Source organism: Aythya marila, assembly GCF_965140915.1.
Source record: "Aythya marila genome assembly, chromosome: 15".
Taxonomy (NCBI): domain Eukaryota; kingdom Metazoa; phylum Chordata; class Aves; order Anseriformes; family Anatidae; genus Aythya; species Aythya marila.
The window spans coordinates 14,630,068-14,646,433 of NC_139056.1; the positions used below are offsets into that span (position 1 = coordinate 14,630,068).

The following is a 16,366-nucleotide window of genomic DNA, read 5'->3' on the forward strand; positions in this document are numbered from 1 at the left end:
CTGAGCAAGCCCCTAAATGCTTAAAAGACCTCTGTAAAGCATGGTATTTATTCCATGCTTGTTTTTCTCTGTGCTGGGGTATTCTAAATGCATTGCTGTGGGGGAGAGAGCTAATTACTGGAGGCAGTCTCAGCAGCAGGACTGCTGGTCGTGTAGACGGAAGGAGAGTTTCAAAATAGCTTGATACTGTCAAGCTCTCCTTCAGTGTTTCTCCTCGTACCCGAGGTGTACATTTTGTTTGTGACTTCCCTTTAGAAGCATTCCTGAACTCTGTCTTTCCCAGTCTGACCAAATCTCCAGTCTGTCCCTTCTGCCCTCAAAAATGGGAGATGAAACGGGGACCTGTGCTCTCCAAATGTACGTTCCCGGGGCAGGTAGCTGCAAACGGACGCCAAATTCTGTAGCACAGCAATCTCCTCTGCACGTGGCTGAGAGGGAGACCACTGGTGGTATACGCCAGCATTTTTCACGTAACAAACAGTGCACAGTTGCTGGGACCCCAGCCTTAGGTGCAGAAAACCCAGTGAGGATGAAATGCCTTCATTAAGATTGCTCCAGCAGTCAGGGCGGGCTGTAAAACCAGCCTTAGATGGATGGTACAGCTCTGAAAAAAAACAACAAACCTCCTGGGTTGGATGTTCTGCTTTTGGTTCAAGACCATTTCCAGCTGGGACCTGGCTTTAGGGTGGCGGAGGAGTCCCAGCAGCAGCCAGGTTGAGCAACAGGGGCAAGGAGAGGTGCCCAAAAGGTCAGCAGTGGTCGTGCAAAGGCCGTGCTGGCGATGCTTTCCAGGAGCAGTCGTTTGTGGAAGTCAGCAAAACCAGCCAAAATTGAGGCTCCAAACTAACAGCAAGCACAGACCCTGCCCTCCCTCCCAGCCTGTGCCAAAACAAAAGCAAGAAGCATCGGCTGGGCAGAGCAGTTTGGGAAAAGAGCGGCTCCGACTGGCCTGTGTATGCACCTCTGGAGGGAGCAGAGGGACAGAGAGGAAAATAGAGATGTCCCTAGGTTTGAAAGCCGTCCAGGAAATTGCAAATCAGTTTTACAGGTTAAGATTCTTCTGTTTTGAACCACACTAGGCACTGGTTTGTACCTTTCAGGTGCCCTGGATTTATAGCAATGCATTTACAATACATTCAATACTGAATCCACAGTCCTATCGAGGAGTATCCGTGGTTTTCCTCCAGTGTTAGAGGCATAAGGAAGGATCCTGCAAGCCAAGCCCAGGCAGGTTCTGAGCTGCAAGTTTCAGAAAACAAGGCTGAGAAAAAAAAAATGCAAAATGCCTCCGGATTAAAACTTGAAGGGGAAGGAAAAAGCAGCAGAACTGAAAACAGGGGGAATGACAGAGGTTATGCAGAATTATACAACGAAGTGGTGATGCTGAAGAGTGTGTGTTAGTGTAGGTCAGTGGGTGTTGGACTTGTGTCACTGGGGGAGTGACTTTGTCCCCCTTAAATCGCCCTTAGAGTCCCCGTGGCTCCCTAGGGGACAGTCCTCACCCCCCTTTGAAAACACAAATGTGAAGCAAGAATTTAATTGAGATAGGAAAGTCGCATAAAGAGGAAGAAAAGCCCGATGTGTGACTGCCTGCAGAGGGGCTGGCTCAGTGCAGCCTGTCCTGGGGCTTGCTGCAGTCTCCAAGGGGGATCGTGGGTCTGACACCTGCCCCGGGGAGCTCAGGTGGCCCCTGACCAGCAGCGTGGGTTTGTGCCCCCACCCTGCCATCACAGTTGCATTTTAGCCCCTGCAAAGGCACGAGCAGGATCTGTGCCAGGGGCAGAAAAACCCAGCTGGGACTCGAGATTTCACCGTTGTTGATTCCTCAATCCCTAGAGCCCTGTTCCCTATTTCCTGGCCTAAATTCAATCCTAGGAATTGAATTAGGAAATCATTTCCCGTGCAGCATTTGAAGCCATGCTCAACTGTGAATTAAGGTCCTGCTGTTGCACTCCCTGCTCAATCTGACCCCACACCTACCCTTATCCTTCCCTCTCCCTGCAGCTGCCAGGGGTCGAGCGGCTGCAGGACGAGCCCTGACCTCGTGGGGTCCATCCTCAGCCGGCTCCTGCCTGGCTGGGGAGGGAGAAAACCCTGGTGATGGAAGCCGGGTGCCCACCACCCGCTGGCGTGCAGCTCCCGAGGGGCTTCCCCCACCGCTGTGATTCCAGCCCCTGAGCTCCCGGGCCAACCCCTTCCCCTCGTCCCTCTTGCAGGCAACATGTGAAAGGGGATTTGCAGCCATGGAGGAGACGCACCAGAAGAAGATCGAGGACCTGCAGCGGCAGCACCAGCGGGAGCTGGAGAAGCTGCGGGAGGAGAAGGACCGCCTGCTGGCAGAGGAGACGGCTGCCACCATCTCAGGTACACGGACACGCCGTGGGGCGGCTCCGTTTGGCACAGGGATGGTGTTTGCCCCAGGAGGGAGGAGCAGTGCCACGGGGATGAGGGCTGGATGGGGATCAGGAGACAGGGAAGAGCTGGGGGTGGATGTTTTGGATGGAGACACTTCTTCTCCAGGCTCAGCACGCTTCTCCCTGCCTGTACTGGACTCTGAGCAGTTTTCCATTCAGTCTCAGAAAGGTGTCAGTCATCCCTGTGGTTGATTTATTGCTGATTCCACAAGGAACTCGTTCCTCAGTGCTGTGGGGAGTTTTAAAGCACTGGAGCCCAGGATCTCTGCATTAGGAGCCCTGCAGTTCAGGAAACAGCGTGGAAATTGGCCGGCTGTTTGCACCTTATTAAACAGCAGGATTTGCAGAAGCCCCTTTGCTGCACTGTGCCCAGGGGCACAGGCTGGGAAGCAGTGGGATTGGCTCACTGGGCTGACCTGGGGTCTTGTTCCTTTAAAAACCAAACCGAAAACAAAAAGAAAACCCTCTCCAAAAGCCTCCTTTGGGCAGAGCGGTGCCGGGTACTAATCCTGTGCCATCCCCTGCAGCCATCGAAGCCATGAAGAACGCACACCGGGAGGAGCTGGAGCGAGAGCTGGAGAAGTCGCAGCGCTCCCAGATCAGCAGCGTCAACGCCGACATCGAGGCCCTCCGGAGGCAATACCTGTAAGACCATCATCATCTGTCTGTCCTGTGTCTCACAGGGGGATTAGGCATGTGGGAGACCCCTTCTGCCCTCTGTCCCAACCCAGCTGCAGCCATCGGCTCCTGGTTTGGGGATTCCAGCTCAATTTCCCCAATTTCAGCTGCTTTATGGTCACCAGAAGTAGCAGACGTGCAGACAATGCTGCTTTTCTCGCAGCTGTAACATGAGGAGAGCTGTGTCACCTCTGAGCAGGCAAGGTGAAAGAAAGCACTTGGCTTTTGGTGGCGAGGCTGTCCTCACGCAGGAGCTGAACAAAATAGCCAAGCAGCTTGAAATGTCCCAGTTAGGTGTGCACGTCCTTCGGTCCTGAGTGCAAGCCTGGCAGATCTCAGCTGTGTTTTGGGAAACCCGAGGAAGGAAACCTGCCATTTAACCTGCCAGAGAAAGCCCTGCTGCCTCTTTCAGTGGCCAAGCACCAAAATGCTGGGAGAAGGAAGGGTTGGCTTGCTCTGGGCTCAAAATTTTTCCAAAAGGGAGCACACGGCTCCTTGTCCCCCCTGGTCCTTAGATCCCTGCTGGCTTATCCTGGGCGGGTGGGAGGCGCAGGAGGACGAGCTGGGGAGGTCACTGGCTGGTGTCTGTGTGCCAGGGAGGAGCTGCAGTCGGTGCAGCGGGAGCTGGAGGTGCTTTCGGAGCAGTATTCGCAGAAGTGCTTGGAGAACGCCCACCTGGCGCAGGCGCTGGAGGCTGAGAGGCAGGCCCTCCGCCAGTGCCAGCGGGAGAACCAGGAGCTCAACGCCCACAACCAGGTGAGGTCGTGTCTAAAGCCTGAAGTTTTTTTTTGCTGAAATTGTTTTGTGGCATGGGAATAGGAGGTCTTCAGGAAATGTGGAGTCTTAGAACATAGTAGCGTGGTTTAGTGGTGGACTTTCGTACTAGGTTAAGGGTTGGACTGAGCAATCTTAGAGGTCTTTTCCAACCTGAGTGATTTCTGTGTCCCTGCTGGGCATTGTCACAACTTTGCTGCCTCAAGCTGGTGTCCTCATCTCTCTTTTGAGTGAAAATGCAGGGTTTTTGGTAAAGATGCCCTCTTGCAGCCCCAGCAGGCCACAGAGGAGGCACCAAGCAGGGCTGGGAAGTGCTGCTGGCTCTGCGCTGAGCCCTGGCTGTGCTCCCCCATCCCATAACATCTCCCCCCATCTTCCAGGAGCTGAATAACCGCCTGGCTGCGGAGATCACGCGGTTGCGGACCTTGCTGACCGGGGAGGGTGGAGGAGAGGCTGCTGGCTCGCCTCTCACCCAGGGCAAGGACGCCTACGAGCTGGAGGTGAGCCCGGCTGCGGGGATGAGAGCCTGTGGGCCACCAGGAGCCCCTGTCACACAGCTGGTACCGTGCACTGGGGGCACAGTGGGATTGGGAGATCCTGGAATCCCAGTCCTCCTTTTTCCCTATTTTGGGCTTTGTGCCCTGGCTCGGTGGCCCCCAGGTGCAGCAGGGTGAGGGTCTGGGGGCTGTGTGGTGTCCGCAGGGGTGTGCTCATGCTGCTTCTGTCCCTCCAGGTCCTGCTGCGGGTCAAAGAGTCGGAAATCCAGTACCTGAAGCAGGAGATCAGCTCTCTCAAAGACGAGCTGCAGACAGCACTGAGGGTAATGCCGGCTGCAGGCTCGGTTCTGTGAACCTTCCCGAGGGCTGTGCTCAGCTCTTGCGTGTCTGTGCTTTAATTTCAGCTCGCTTATCCCCAGATTTGAAACGACATTTCATTTTTGCCCCTAACTGAACCGACTACCCCTTTTGGTGTTACCAGTAAAGCACCCCACTACTCTGTCAGCCCACAACTTACCCCTTCTCCCTTTTTGTGGGAAAACATCCCCGCGAGTGTTTTTTCCCCAATTCCTGTCACATCAGATATTTGAAATGGCAAAAATAGTCAGCATTAGAGACCTGCCCAGCCTCCCAGCATTAGATCTGGCTCGTTCCAGACAGCCTCTTTGCCAAGGCCATTTCTGGGAATTCTGCTTTAATTCGGTGCCTTTGCTAAAGCCCACAAACAAGTCATCCTGTAACAAAGGGACCCACATGCGTGGGCAGCACCGTGTGCTCACTGCTGCGCTCGGAGCTTTCTGCATATCTCCAGTCCTGCGTTTGCTGCTCGACACGGCTTCAGGAGCGTGTAAAATGAGCCCCTTGCCCCGGCTGGCATTGCTGCCTGCTGCCCACGACTCCAAAGTGCAGAGCAGGGAGGAGAAAAAATACAGCTAGGTGTGCAGGGCGCTGCTCCAACACGCTGCTCATCTTCCGGCAGCTTGTGCCAAGCTGCTCGTCGGTGCGTTCCCCTCGGCTCCAGCTGTCTGTCTTACGCTCTTGGGTTCTTCTTGTTCCTTTGCCAGGATAAGAAATACGCCAGCGACAAGTACAAAGACATCTACACAGAGCTGAGCATTGTGAAGGCCAAGGCAGACTGTGATATCAGCAGGTTGAAAGAGCAGCTGAAAGCAGCCACAGAAGCTCAGGGAGAGAAATCCCCTGTGAACACCACTGTATCGGGATATGGTCAGTCCTCCTCCAGCTGCAATAAGCAATTTTGGGGTTCCTGGTCTGGCACGTGCATCCTGGTGTAGGAGCACTTGGGAAGTAACGGGTCCAAGCGTAGGACTTTGCGTGGTGCTTTTTTGCCATTTCATGTTGCATCCCACCTCCGCCCCTTGCTGACAGTGTTGCCAGAGGTGGCAAGGAGCGGGCAGCCTGAGCTTACCTCTCGTGGCAGTTCCTCCTTCCAGCCCGAGGATGGGAAGCTCGTGGTTTTGAAAGGCTTCTGCCATTTGGCATCGTGAAAGCCTCGTGCTGCGCGTGGCGCGAGGGAGCCCCGGGGAGTCCCCTGTGCCCTGGCTCATCGGGAGGCAGAAAAAGCCCCTGGCCCTGCCCCTCGCAGGAATCCACGGGCACGACGTTAATACTGGTCATTTTGCTTCTCTCCAGATATTATGAAATCAAAAAGCAACCCTGATTTCTTGAAGAAAGACAGATCCAGTGTTAGCCGGCAACTAAGGAATATCAGGTCAAAGGTGAGTTCCCATCTCCTTCAGACACCCAGTGTTACTCTCCAGAGGGGGTTGCAGATGGGAAGAAATCGGTAGGGGAAAAAAACTGAGAATTTCCTGGTCGTTAATGCTAGCCTGGAAGGCAACTGGGAGAAAACCAAGCTTTCAGATGGGAAATGGTTTGTTGTGTGGCTAGGCAGAGCACACTGCCAGGTGGTGCCTTGTGGGGCACTCGTGTTCCTGAACCTGCTGAGATGTAGGTGTGGAGCTGCTCCTCGCGTGAGCCAAGGAGGAATTTCACCCTGTTCGTTGGTCTTTCACAGAAGGATTCTCCCAGAATTTGCTCCCCGTTTTTAGTAGGAATGTGGGTGATATCAAAGGGTGGAAATGCACACAGCATTACAGGTTTTCCAGTGTTCATCACTGCGAGATTTTTGGTTTTTATATGGAACAGCGACGCCTTGGCTCTGGACGTATTTAACACACACTTTCTTGTGTGTTAACACAGTGCAGATGGCCCTGCGTTTCTCTGGCCGTTCTGTACTTGCTCTTGGTCCCAGATCCCAATAATTCTGTGCCAAGTGCGTCTGCTCGGCCTGCTGACTGCCAGAATTGCATCATGCTACACGCTGGCTGTTGCTGTGGGACCACAGAGATAAAAAGGGCAAATAAAGCCGCTCACAGCCACCATTAAGCACAGGGCAGTTACAAAGGAGATCAGCATGGGCAAAACTTGCTTTGCCTCTCCCCGCTGGGCAGTGGGTATCTCATGCTGCTGTTTGAAGTGGCTGGGACTTGGGGCAAAGCGAGAAGCCGGGCAGAAAAAGGCTTCTAGCTGGGGAAACAGTCACCAACCAAGCTCTGCAAGCAGCAGGTCATCAGCTCGGGGTGCCTGCGCTGCACCGAGTCAATGCAGGGAGCAGCTCTGTGCATTTTGGGGTGCAGTCCAGGCTTGCAGCCTCGCTGTCCCAGCTCCAAGGGTTGGTTGCCCTTCGCCACTTCAACTCGGAGCTCTTATCTCGTGGTCCCCCACGTGTGCTGTCCGGAGGTCTCGTGGGGGAAGGAGGAGAGCAGGGGGCACGCTGCCTGCTTGCGCCGCTGCCGCGGGGAGGGGGCGGGCAGGGCTGCGCGAATGCCAATGCCTTTAGGATTTATGAGCTTCTTGTTTTTGTTTTGTTTTCTTTTTTTTTCTTTATTTTGCTTTCTCCTTCAACAGTCCGTTATTGAGCAGGTCTCATGGGATAACTGAAATGAACCCGAGTCCAGGTTCCCTGCCACGTAGGTAAACAAACCAGCACCCACCAAACAGCGCAGCTGCCCGCTGGAGCGGCCCACTTGTGCATGCACTGCTCACACCTCCATGGCAAACAAGAGCCTTTCTTCTCTTAATGACTGACTGGTTTACACATGGTTAATGATTTTACTGGGGGAGGGGGAACGGGAGGGGAGAAGAGAGCTGACCTGAGAGCTATACGAGATGCAGCCTCTCTCTGCCCTTCCCCGGGGAACACGGCTTTCTCATCTTCCTACTCCTCCCACCCTCCCCGACACAGCTAACCATCGCGGAGAGGATTTGGACACGGTGGGGGCACATTTTCCTGTTTGCTGTGTTGGGAGCGCGGGACACGGAGTGTGCATGCTTGAGTGACTGTGCATGCCTCAGACTAAACTGCAGCAACTGCCAGGTCTTGGAGGAAAAAACACCTTCTTGTTGTTAGCCAGATGGAGGAGTGGATCAGTGATGCCTCTACGTGCATTTCCCACCTAGGCCATGTAAAATAGTGCCCCCGGTCTCAGCTGCAGAAAGAATGTCCTAGGCTGCCCCGAATTTCCCTTTGCCCGTACTTGCTGCTTCGTTAGGTTGATCCGTGCCTTAGCAAAATGTTTTCCTTGCCCGTTGACGACCTCCTCCTGCTCTCCAAGCTCCCTGGTGCCCACCCCGCTGCTCTGCGTCCCTTGGCACTACACCTCCATCCCACAGGCTGGCCTCAGGCTTCTGAGCTCATCCAGCAAAAGGGGGGAGCTGATGAGAAATGAGCACGATCCTAATGACACAGATGTTGAGTAACCAGAGCAATAGTTAATTTTACTGGCCCGTGGTAAAGGCTGAGGTTAGAGAATGGCGACGGGGGAGAGCTGAGAGCCTCAGGGGCTCTGGTGGAGGATCCCCATATCACAGACTTCACCCTACATTAGTCTCCCTTCATCAAACTCCCCTCATCAGCAACTCAAATGGGTCGTGAAAGTCCCTCAGGGGTGAATTTGCTGGAATTTGTACCATTAGGCAGCACAGCCTAATGGCTTCTGGTATCTGGTTCCATGTAATTAGAAATCAAATGTACAAACTGGAACGCATGGGCTGCTGCTCATTTAAAGAGGCCCAAAGCTAACTTCCTTCAGGAAGGGCGTGCTCAGAGGCTGGGATCCCAAGAGGCTCTGCTGTCGGCTGAAAAGAAAGAATACATCATGTGTGAGCTTCAGTCCATCGCGGCGCTTTCATTTCCACACCGCTCCCCCAGCGCCCTTCTGTGTTTTGTGAGGAGTGTTTAACATCAACAGCAACTGCGGGGAGCAGCACAGCCTCGTGGCGAGCTTGTACGCACCCAGCCCTTGATAAACATGAATTAAGCAGAACCTGGCCCAAAAACCCAACCTGCTGCTGTGACCAGGCAGCCCTCTGACACCGCGGTCAGGGAAATAAAGGCAAAAGGCAGCGGGGTTGCCTGTTAATAAAAGGCTTTGGTGTGCGGGTCTGTGCCTTTTGAAGCTGCCAGGCGTTGGTCTGTAACAGATCCCGTTCAGGCTGTGGGGTTGCAAGTGGCAAGGTGAGCTGCGAGGCCTGGGGATTTGTGTCTCCTTTGGCCCCAGGCTGGTGCTGTGGTCCCCGAAACTCATGCTGAGAGTGTAGGGCTGTAGGAGGGACGGGAGGCTGGCTTTAGCCCTGGGCTAATTTCAGATTTTGTGGGTTCGTAGGCCTCACACTCTTTTTTCCTGGGTCCCCGAGCACAGGCGACAGCAGATTTCACAGCTACGACTGCCGAGGGTTTGCTGGTTGATGGCTGCGTTGTGCCTTGTATCTGGGTGCTGAATCTGAACCGGGGCAGCCCTCAGGTCCTGCTAGCCCCGAAGCAAGCATTTAGCGTCTCACCCCGTGCAGTAGGCAGCTCCAGCTCGGGAGGGGAAGGCTGGGCTTGTCGCTGGCAGCAAAACACGAGTTTTCAGGGCTGTTTGAGCAAAAAGTGAGCACATTGACCGGCGCCTGACCCGTGCGGCAGCCCTGCAGGCAGGTTTATGGCTGCAGGTCCCAGCCGGGGCCCTGCCGACACCACCCGGCCGCCTCAGGCCCTCGGGGATCGTTGTCCGCGTGGAGCTAACCCCGCTTCCAGCACCGTGTGCCTCCCTCATCTGCTTCTGGTCCACCACCCGGCTAACCTGCGCTCTCACCCTCTCTCCAGGCGCCGTGCACCAGTAACCGCACCCCACGGCTGCGTCTTTCCTCCAGCATGCCCCACTAATCTCTCCGGGACGGCCACCCCCTGCCCTTTTTGCTGCTCACATCCCCCCTCTCCCAGCACCCAGCTCCCCGCTGCCGCCCGCCCCGTCCCACCCTGTCTTGTCTTTTGTCTCTCCCAGAGCCTGAAGGAAGGCCTGACCGTGCAAGAACGCCTGAAGCTTTTTGAATCCAGGGACTTGAAGAAAGACTAGCTCTCCCCGCTCCGCTTCACCACGCGCGCACCTCCCGGCTTGAGGCAGCACAGCACCAGCACCGTTTGTCTCTCGTTGCTCACGACCGTCCTCGCTGTCGTTCGGCCCGATGCTTCCCGACGGCTCCGGGCACCGTGGCGGATCCCCCCCGCCGCCCCCTCGCCTCCGCAGCTCCCTTCCCCGCTTGTGAGACGCTTCTGAGACTCTTGAGAGGGAGAGGAAGGGATTGGGGTGTGGTTGTTTTTCTTTTTTTTTTTTTTTTGTGTGTGTTTTTTTTTTTTGTGTTTTTTTTTTTTTTTTTTTTCCCTCTTCGGCGCTTTGTAGGAGAATCCTTCCTTTACTGTAAACCATTACACTAAGTGTCAGTATTAAGGCTCAGTAGCCTGTGAATAAGCTAGCTCCGTCGTACCAACGTCTTGGTATGCGCGCAGGGCAGGGTGGCACGGGCCAGCCCGCGCTCTTACTGCTGTCAAGAGACCCAGTGCTCAGAGCACACCGGGAGCCTAATCAGCCCTTGATCTCGACTGCATCACTTGCACCTACAAGGGGAGGGGGGGAGAAAAGCCTGTGGGACTCCGCCGGGGGTGCGCGAGCGGCCTGCAGGAGCCACGCTGACGCCAGGCCGGGAGAGGATGGAGAAGCGACTCCTGCCCCCGGCCGTGCCGTGATGGTGGCGATGCCCGAGCCCGGCGAGCTGCGGTGCCTCGGCGGGTGGTTTTGGGTAGGGAGCTGCTCACGGGCACCGTGACGGCGGCCCCTCAGCCTCCGGCCCCCCCTCGCCGGCGGTGGGAGGGAGGCGTTGCTGGGGCTGCGCCGCGAGATCACTTTCTTGCCTCCCCTCGATCCAGCCCAGCACTCTCTGTTTTTTTTGCTGTTACTCCCTCTCGTTGAGTCCCGTGTATCCTAGGGTCTGTGCGCATGTGAAACTCCCTTTTCCAAGTCAAAGGAAAGTAGAGTAGAAAGTAGAGCCAATATTGACTGAAAAATGCACAGTGCTCGATGCATATAATGCTCCTTTTTTATCGGCTTCTTGAATTCAACTCTTCTTGTCAGCAGGGCAGCTCCTATTTTAATTCCTTAATCTTTTCCTGAAATAAAAATCTCAAAACCAGTATGTGCTTCAGACCTTCTCAGTCACAACAGCTTTTGTGTTTAGAGCAGACACTTTAGCACCACGAGGCCAATAAGTGGGTGCTCGCTGAGTGGAGAGAGCCGGTAGTGCTAGAGGCCGCACGCAGCCAGCCCGCATCATGGTGGCTTCGTGCTGGGTGAGGAGAGATCTCGGCGTGCTTACAGCTGTAGACTCATTTAGGATGGAAAAGACTTCTGAGATACCCATGGAGATCCCTGGTCCTGCCACCCAGCCAGGAGCAGGGCTGAAGCATCGCTCCGTCGCTTCCCAGTGACGGGGCCACCAAGCGACCCGCCTCACATCGGCTTTCAGAGATTTTGGAGGTGGAACCAAGCTTCCTATTGACTTCTGTGTGCTTCACGCAGGGTGAAGCAGGCAGATCTGTGCTTTTATGGCTAGTTCAGGTCCCTATGGGCATGGTGCTCCAGCCAGCTGGGAGGTCTGAGTGTGAGGAGAAAGCTCTTGCTGCCGGCAATGGGTGTGCTGCAGGCCCCAGCGGTGCCACCGGTGCGGGGCAGAGGCAGGGCTGTACAAGGATGCTCTGCTGCTGTGATGCTCTTTAACTCCATGCCTGGGTGTGTGTGGAAGTCCTGGAGACAGGAGCAGGGCAGGAGGGACCCTCAACCTCTCAATACGAAGGCTCTTCCATCTTCAGGCCCTCTCTGATGTTCTGGTGTGCAGCCACTCGCCCTAACCTGAGCTCCTTGTAGTGTTCTCCATCATCTGAGCGTCGGAGGAGCCTTGGCAGCCTCGTGTCAGGGCAGTTCCTTGTCCTTCCAGGCCAGGAGCCGACCCATGCTGGACCTACCTGAACCTCCTCTCTGGTCACCATCCATCAGCTGCTCCCAGACATCTCAACGCTTCTCTTTTGCTCTCACCCATCAGCCTGTTGTAGTCCTCCCGGCCCACCATCAAGGAGCATGGCCAAGGCACCCAAAACCACTCATCATCAGCGTCTCAGCACGATGGGAACCCAAGTGATGGAGCCCTGGTGTGGAAGCGGTCACCATAGTGCTGTCCTGGGCACACCACGCTGAGCTAGCCCATGGCCCCTTACAGCACGGACTGTTGTTGGTAAAACCACGTGGTGGTAACACGTAACAGTGGCTTTTATAGACATGGCACGGGGTTATCCTGCTTCCCTCCCAGCTGAGGTGGCCGGTGCAGCTCTCCACATTTGCACCCTTCCCAAATTCATCTTTCTCCTGTTGAAGGGTGCGTCCGCTGGGCTTCAAAGTCCACATCTGGAAGAGCGGCTTTGTCATCAGTCGTGCCTGTGAGGTTTTTTTTTTCCTCTCTCTGCCCGCATCTTGCACTTGACTGCAGGGAGAGGTCTGATTCCCCAGCACAACCCCACGGTGCCCACAGCAGCTGGGAGCCTGGCACCTCAAGGTGCAGCCACCACCAGTTCTGAGCAATCTTCGAGCTAAACCAGGGACACTGCCACCTGCCTTGCAGGACCAGCAGAGATGTCAGAGCTGTGGCCCAGGTTCATCTGAAATCAGGCTGTGTCTTGGTGGGAAAGCGACAACCCACTGCCTACAGCTCATACGCCTTCCTGCCCGTGTCAGGAGATGGCTGCCTGGCCGAGGTGCCTCTGCGGCTCCTTTCCAATGTCACTTGTCCAGCTCTCAGCGGAGACAACCTTTGGATTTCATCTCTGGCTGCCCCAGGTTTGGTCGGGTTGTGCTTTGCTCTCAGGTTGCTTTCGTGCCCTGCGATCTCCTGGGACGAGGAGCTAGGATGGTGCACGGCCTCGTCTCTGTCACTGCTCTTCCTTTCCAAGTCTCTGCTGGATGCAGGAGGATGCACTCCTCCTCCTCCTCCTCCTCTTCTCTCAAGAAGTGTGGTGGGACTTTGTCCTTCTCAGCCAACTGAGCAGAACGTGCTGGTCTCCATCCCACCACGTGGACTCTGACCGTTCTTGTGTGCCCTAGGAAAATCTTACTTTGCTGGCTTCAGTATTTTAACCGTGAGGACTAGAAGTTATGGACCTTGCTATCCAGCTGCATTTGCCTGTTGGTGGTGTGGAGGACGCAGGATGGACCCGTTCCAACACCAGCTCATGCCACTGAGCACCTTGAGACTCCCCAAAGAGGGTCACTTTCTTCTGTGCACCTGATCACACCCAAAAACCCTCTCCTGCAGCTTAGCATCCTGCCTGGGGCTAGGTATGGAGCTGAGGAAGAGCATTTCCTTGCTTCGCTGCTTTGATCCCTATTTCTGGACGTAGAGAATGGTTTGGAAATGTGGCGATGTGACCCAGAGTGTGGCCAGGCAGGAGGGATGGTGGTCAGTGTGGGGAAGCTGATGGCAAGTGGGGACCATTCCTGGCTTTTGGCTCAGCATGTGGAAAGGCATTAATACGATTTGGAAAAAAAACAGGCAAAGTAGGGCAAAAAGGTGCTGCAAGGTGGAAGCACTTGGGCAGAGGGCTGCGGGAAGGCAGAATGTGATGCGGTGGCTGTGCAAGCTGAATTGCTCTGTGTAGAGACGCTAAGAGGCGTTCTTCCTTTTTATACACACATAAAAACATTTGGAGTAACCCAACAGTGTTGGGTGGCAGGAGGACAGCAGTGGGAGCGCCGTGTGACGGAGGGAAGGGAGGCACCAGCCTCTGACAACTCTTTTTGTGCTTATAGCAATGCCTAACAAGCCAAATCAATTAGTTTTATCGCTTAACATTGTGGCTTTAAAATATCTATCCCTAAGCAAAGGGCTCTTTTATGAACGTACTGGTGGTGGGCTTCGGTGCTGTACCTTTCAGGAGCAGCTGTCTCCCACTGGGGAGTTAAAAAAAATAAATAAATACGAAATAAAGGAGAATGCTGTGAGGGCTGGCGGGTCAGAGGCTGAGAAGTGGCCTCGTGGTGTCCTCGGGATCCACTTCACCCTCCGGGACAGCACTTCAGGGGATGGGAACGCTGTGTACAAGTGCTTGTGGTGGGAGCTGAGCTCTGGAGGTCACAGAGAAGAGGAAGAGGAAGGGGAGGAGGAGGAGGAAGAATGCATGCAGACAGGGGTTCTGACCGGCTGCTGCAGGCTGTGCTCCAGGTTTCGGTCTTTATTTGCTGTGTGGCAACTACCAAAGCATCTCCCCGAAGCAGGGGGCAGTTCGTTACCTGCCTTCCCATTAACAAGAGAGGACCAGAGGCACCAACAACAGCCAAAAACGGGGTTATTTCCGCAGAGCGCAGTGCTTTGCTGAGAAGAAACAAAAAAAATAATCACGAAAGATTGTTTTGCTGGTAGTGACGTTCCTTAGTTAGCCTATTTCTTCCTGCTCTAAGCTTCATCCATCCTCCAAAGTAAATCAGTGGCCACGTAAATGAGAACAGGGAGCGGTGGGCGCGCTCCCCGCTTGTGCCCGCAGTGCCACGCGTGCCGTGCAAGCTGCTGCTGCTGCCTTCTGCACAACGCTACGCTGCTCAGAGCACCAAGCGTGAGGGCTAGGAAAAGTCAAGCTCAGCAAAGCTGCAGGGCTAGGCAGCTTGTAACTGGCTACCTGGCCTTTTCCTTTTCTTTTTTTTTGCGAAAAAAAATCCCACCCTTTGCTCCGTCTTCCCCCAAAACCGTCTTTTTCTATGTGACCTTCCCTTTGCCCACCTATAAAATAAGCAAACGGTGTTCCTTCGAAACTAGACTAGCGCGTGGCTTTGCAAACCAGAAAAAAAAAAATCTGTTTGCTTTCCGTAACAGAGGGTGACAGGAATGCATTCATGGTGTCCCCTCCCGCCTGTAACACCGCATCACGTTTGCACCAGCTCTGTGCTCGCCTGGACTGCCACCAGACTGCTGCATTTTTTCGTGGTTCAGATGCAGGACGTAGGTTGTTGTGAACACTTAAGCACATGCACGCTCGGCGTAGCTTGCCTTTCCTCTGCAACCTTTTCGATTTTTTTTTTTTTTTTTAAAAAAAAAAAAAAAAGCTTTGTTATTCTCTTTTAAACAGAAGTAATTTAAAACCTGTATAGTATTCCAGGCACGCCATGTAAATATTTATTACTCAGAAATTAGTGGAGGGTTCTCTTTTTGTGACTACGTCGTGGTTTTGGTTTTTAACTCTTGTTCTAACACCGCCGTCCCGCCGGGGGGCTGGAAGAGGCGCGTTGGGTGCGATGTGCCCACCCCACCCTGCCTGCCCGGAGAGACTGTTTGCTTTTGATGACTGTTATAAATATCTTTTCCAACGTTTTCTGCTGACCTGTACCTTTAGTTTTGACGATACATGTCCAAAGATTGTGTACAGCCTGTTTGAGACCTGTAACCTTCCTGCGCTATAAACTTTTTTTTTTCCATTCAGACAACTCGGTGAGCTTGTATTTGATGGTGGCACCAACACCGTGCGTGTGCCAGCGGCCAGCTGGAGGAGCAGTGAGTGCCGTGCGGTGCAGCCCGAGGACTGTGCATTAAGGCACTGGTGCTGTTTTTGGGTGCTCGGTGAGGTGCCGTGGGGTGGACAGACCCCCACCTACCCCTGTGCAGACACACAGCCTGCAACGAGCTGGAAGCGCACGCTATCTTGCAGCAATTTTAAGCCAAACGCTTAAACTCTGAATGCGATTTTAAGTCAAATTGAGTTCCCACGGAGCACAAACCCTTTCTGACCTGGGGATGCAGAAGTGCAGTGGCAGAATGGGGACCGGGCAGGGTGGGGTGGCTGGCCCCACTGCAGCCTGCACTTTGAGACTACTGAAAGGAACCCAGGGTGTGGGAGCAGCTCGCAGGAACCAGATAAGCCAGTCAAGTTGGTAGCGACCTGAGCTAAGCCAGCTGGCCATGAACTGGTGAATAATTAGTGCAATTACCAACAATTATTTTCTCATTCTTCCTGCTTTCTTCGCACGCTGATTGTGTGCAGGATGTGAGGAGAACACTAAGGCTTTGTTCTAAACTAGAGAGAGCAAAGTATGTCGTAAATACTAAAGGTGATGGGAGGTAGGCGATAGATAAGAGCGCTTGGTCTTTGACCCACGTGCACCTCCTGGGACCTGGCGTTCTGGATGTCTCCAGATTTTAAGGAATCGTTTATTCGGAGGGATAAAGTTTTTAGGGAGAGAGAAGGGGACGCTGCAAGTCTTTGGGTGGTAACAGAAGTGGCAGTGGCCGTTCACGGTCAGTACTAGCGGTCGGTCCTTCCACTGACCTGATCAGAAGTGAAGGCTGCCCTCAGCTGTGCTCCAGCACACCTTCAGCAACCCAAACCACAGCCCGAGGGGACGCCTGGGTTAACACACGCACACACCACGCTCCACTGCTTGCACTTGGAGTCCTCTGCCCTCCTCCTGGAAATGGCAAAAAGGGCTCGTGGCCCCAAAAGCAGGAGCTGAGCACACAGTACATTTTCCAGGCGCAGCAGCCAGCTCGCCGCCTCCAACCTGCGTTTGGCTGAGCAGCAGCGACCCTGGCGCTTGCAAGAAGCCCCCGTGCAGTTGGGGATGCTGCAGCCAC

The 16,366-nt window shown here is 54.4% G+C and overlaps 1 protein-coding gene across 3 annotated transcripts in view; it reads left to right on the plus strand.

The window, feature by feature from the left end:
- MPRIP (myosin phosphatase Rho interacting protein) overlaps positions 1 to 15,484 on the plus strand; it is a 71,998-nt gene extending 56,514 nt beyond the window's left edge. For 2 of the 3 annotated variants that reach the window (XM_082772131.1, XM_082772132.1), the window contains 8 exons: positions 2,217 to 2,364; positions 2,942 to 3,059; positions 3,689 to 3,848; positions 4,247 to 4,366; positions 4,600 to 4,686; positions 5,428 to 5,590; positions 6,017 to 6,102; positions 9,712 to 15,484. In XM_082772131.1, coding sequence (XP_082628257.1) covers positions 2,217 to 2,364; positions 2,942 to 3,059; positions 3,689 to 3,848; positions 4,247 to 4,366; positions 4,600 to 4,686; positions 5,428 to 5,590; positions 6,017 to 6,102; positions 9,712 to 9,783 — 954 coding nt within the window. In that variant the 3' untranslated portion in view covers positions 9,784 to 15,484. Of the gene's footprint in view, positions 1 to 2,216; positions 2,365 to 2,941; positions 3,060 to 3,688; positions 3,849 to 4,246; positions 4,367 to 4,599; positions 4,687 to 5,427; positions 5,591 to 6,016; positions 6,103 to 7,294; positions 7,357 to 9,711 lie in introns of all 3 variants that reach the window. The other variant, XM_082772130.1, reaches the window with a different exon arrangement.
- The last annotated feature ends 882 nt before the right edge of the window (positions 15,485 to 16,366 follow it).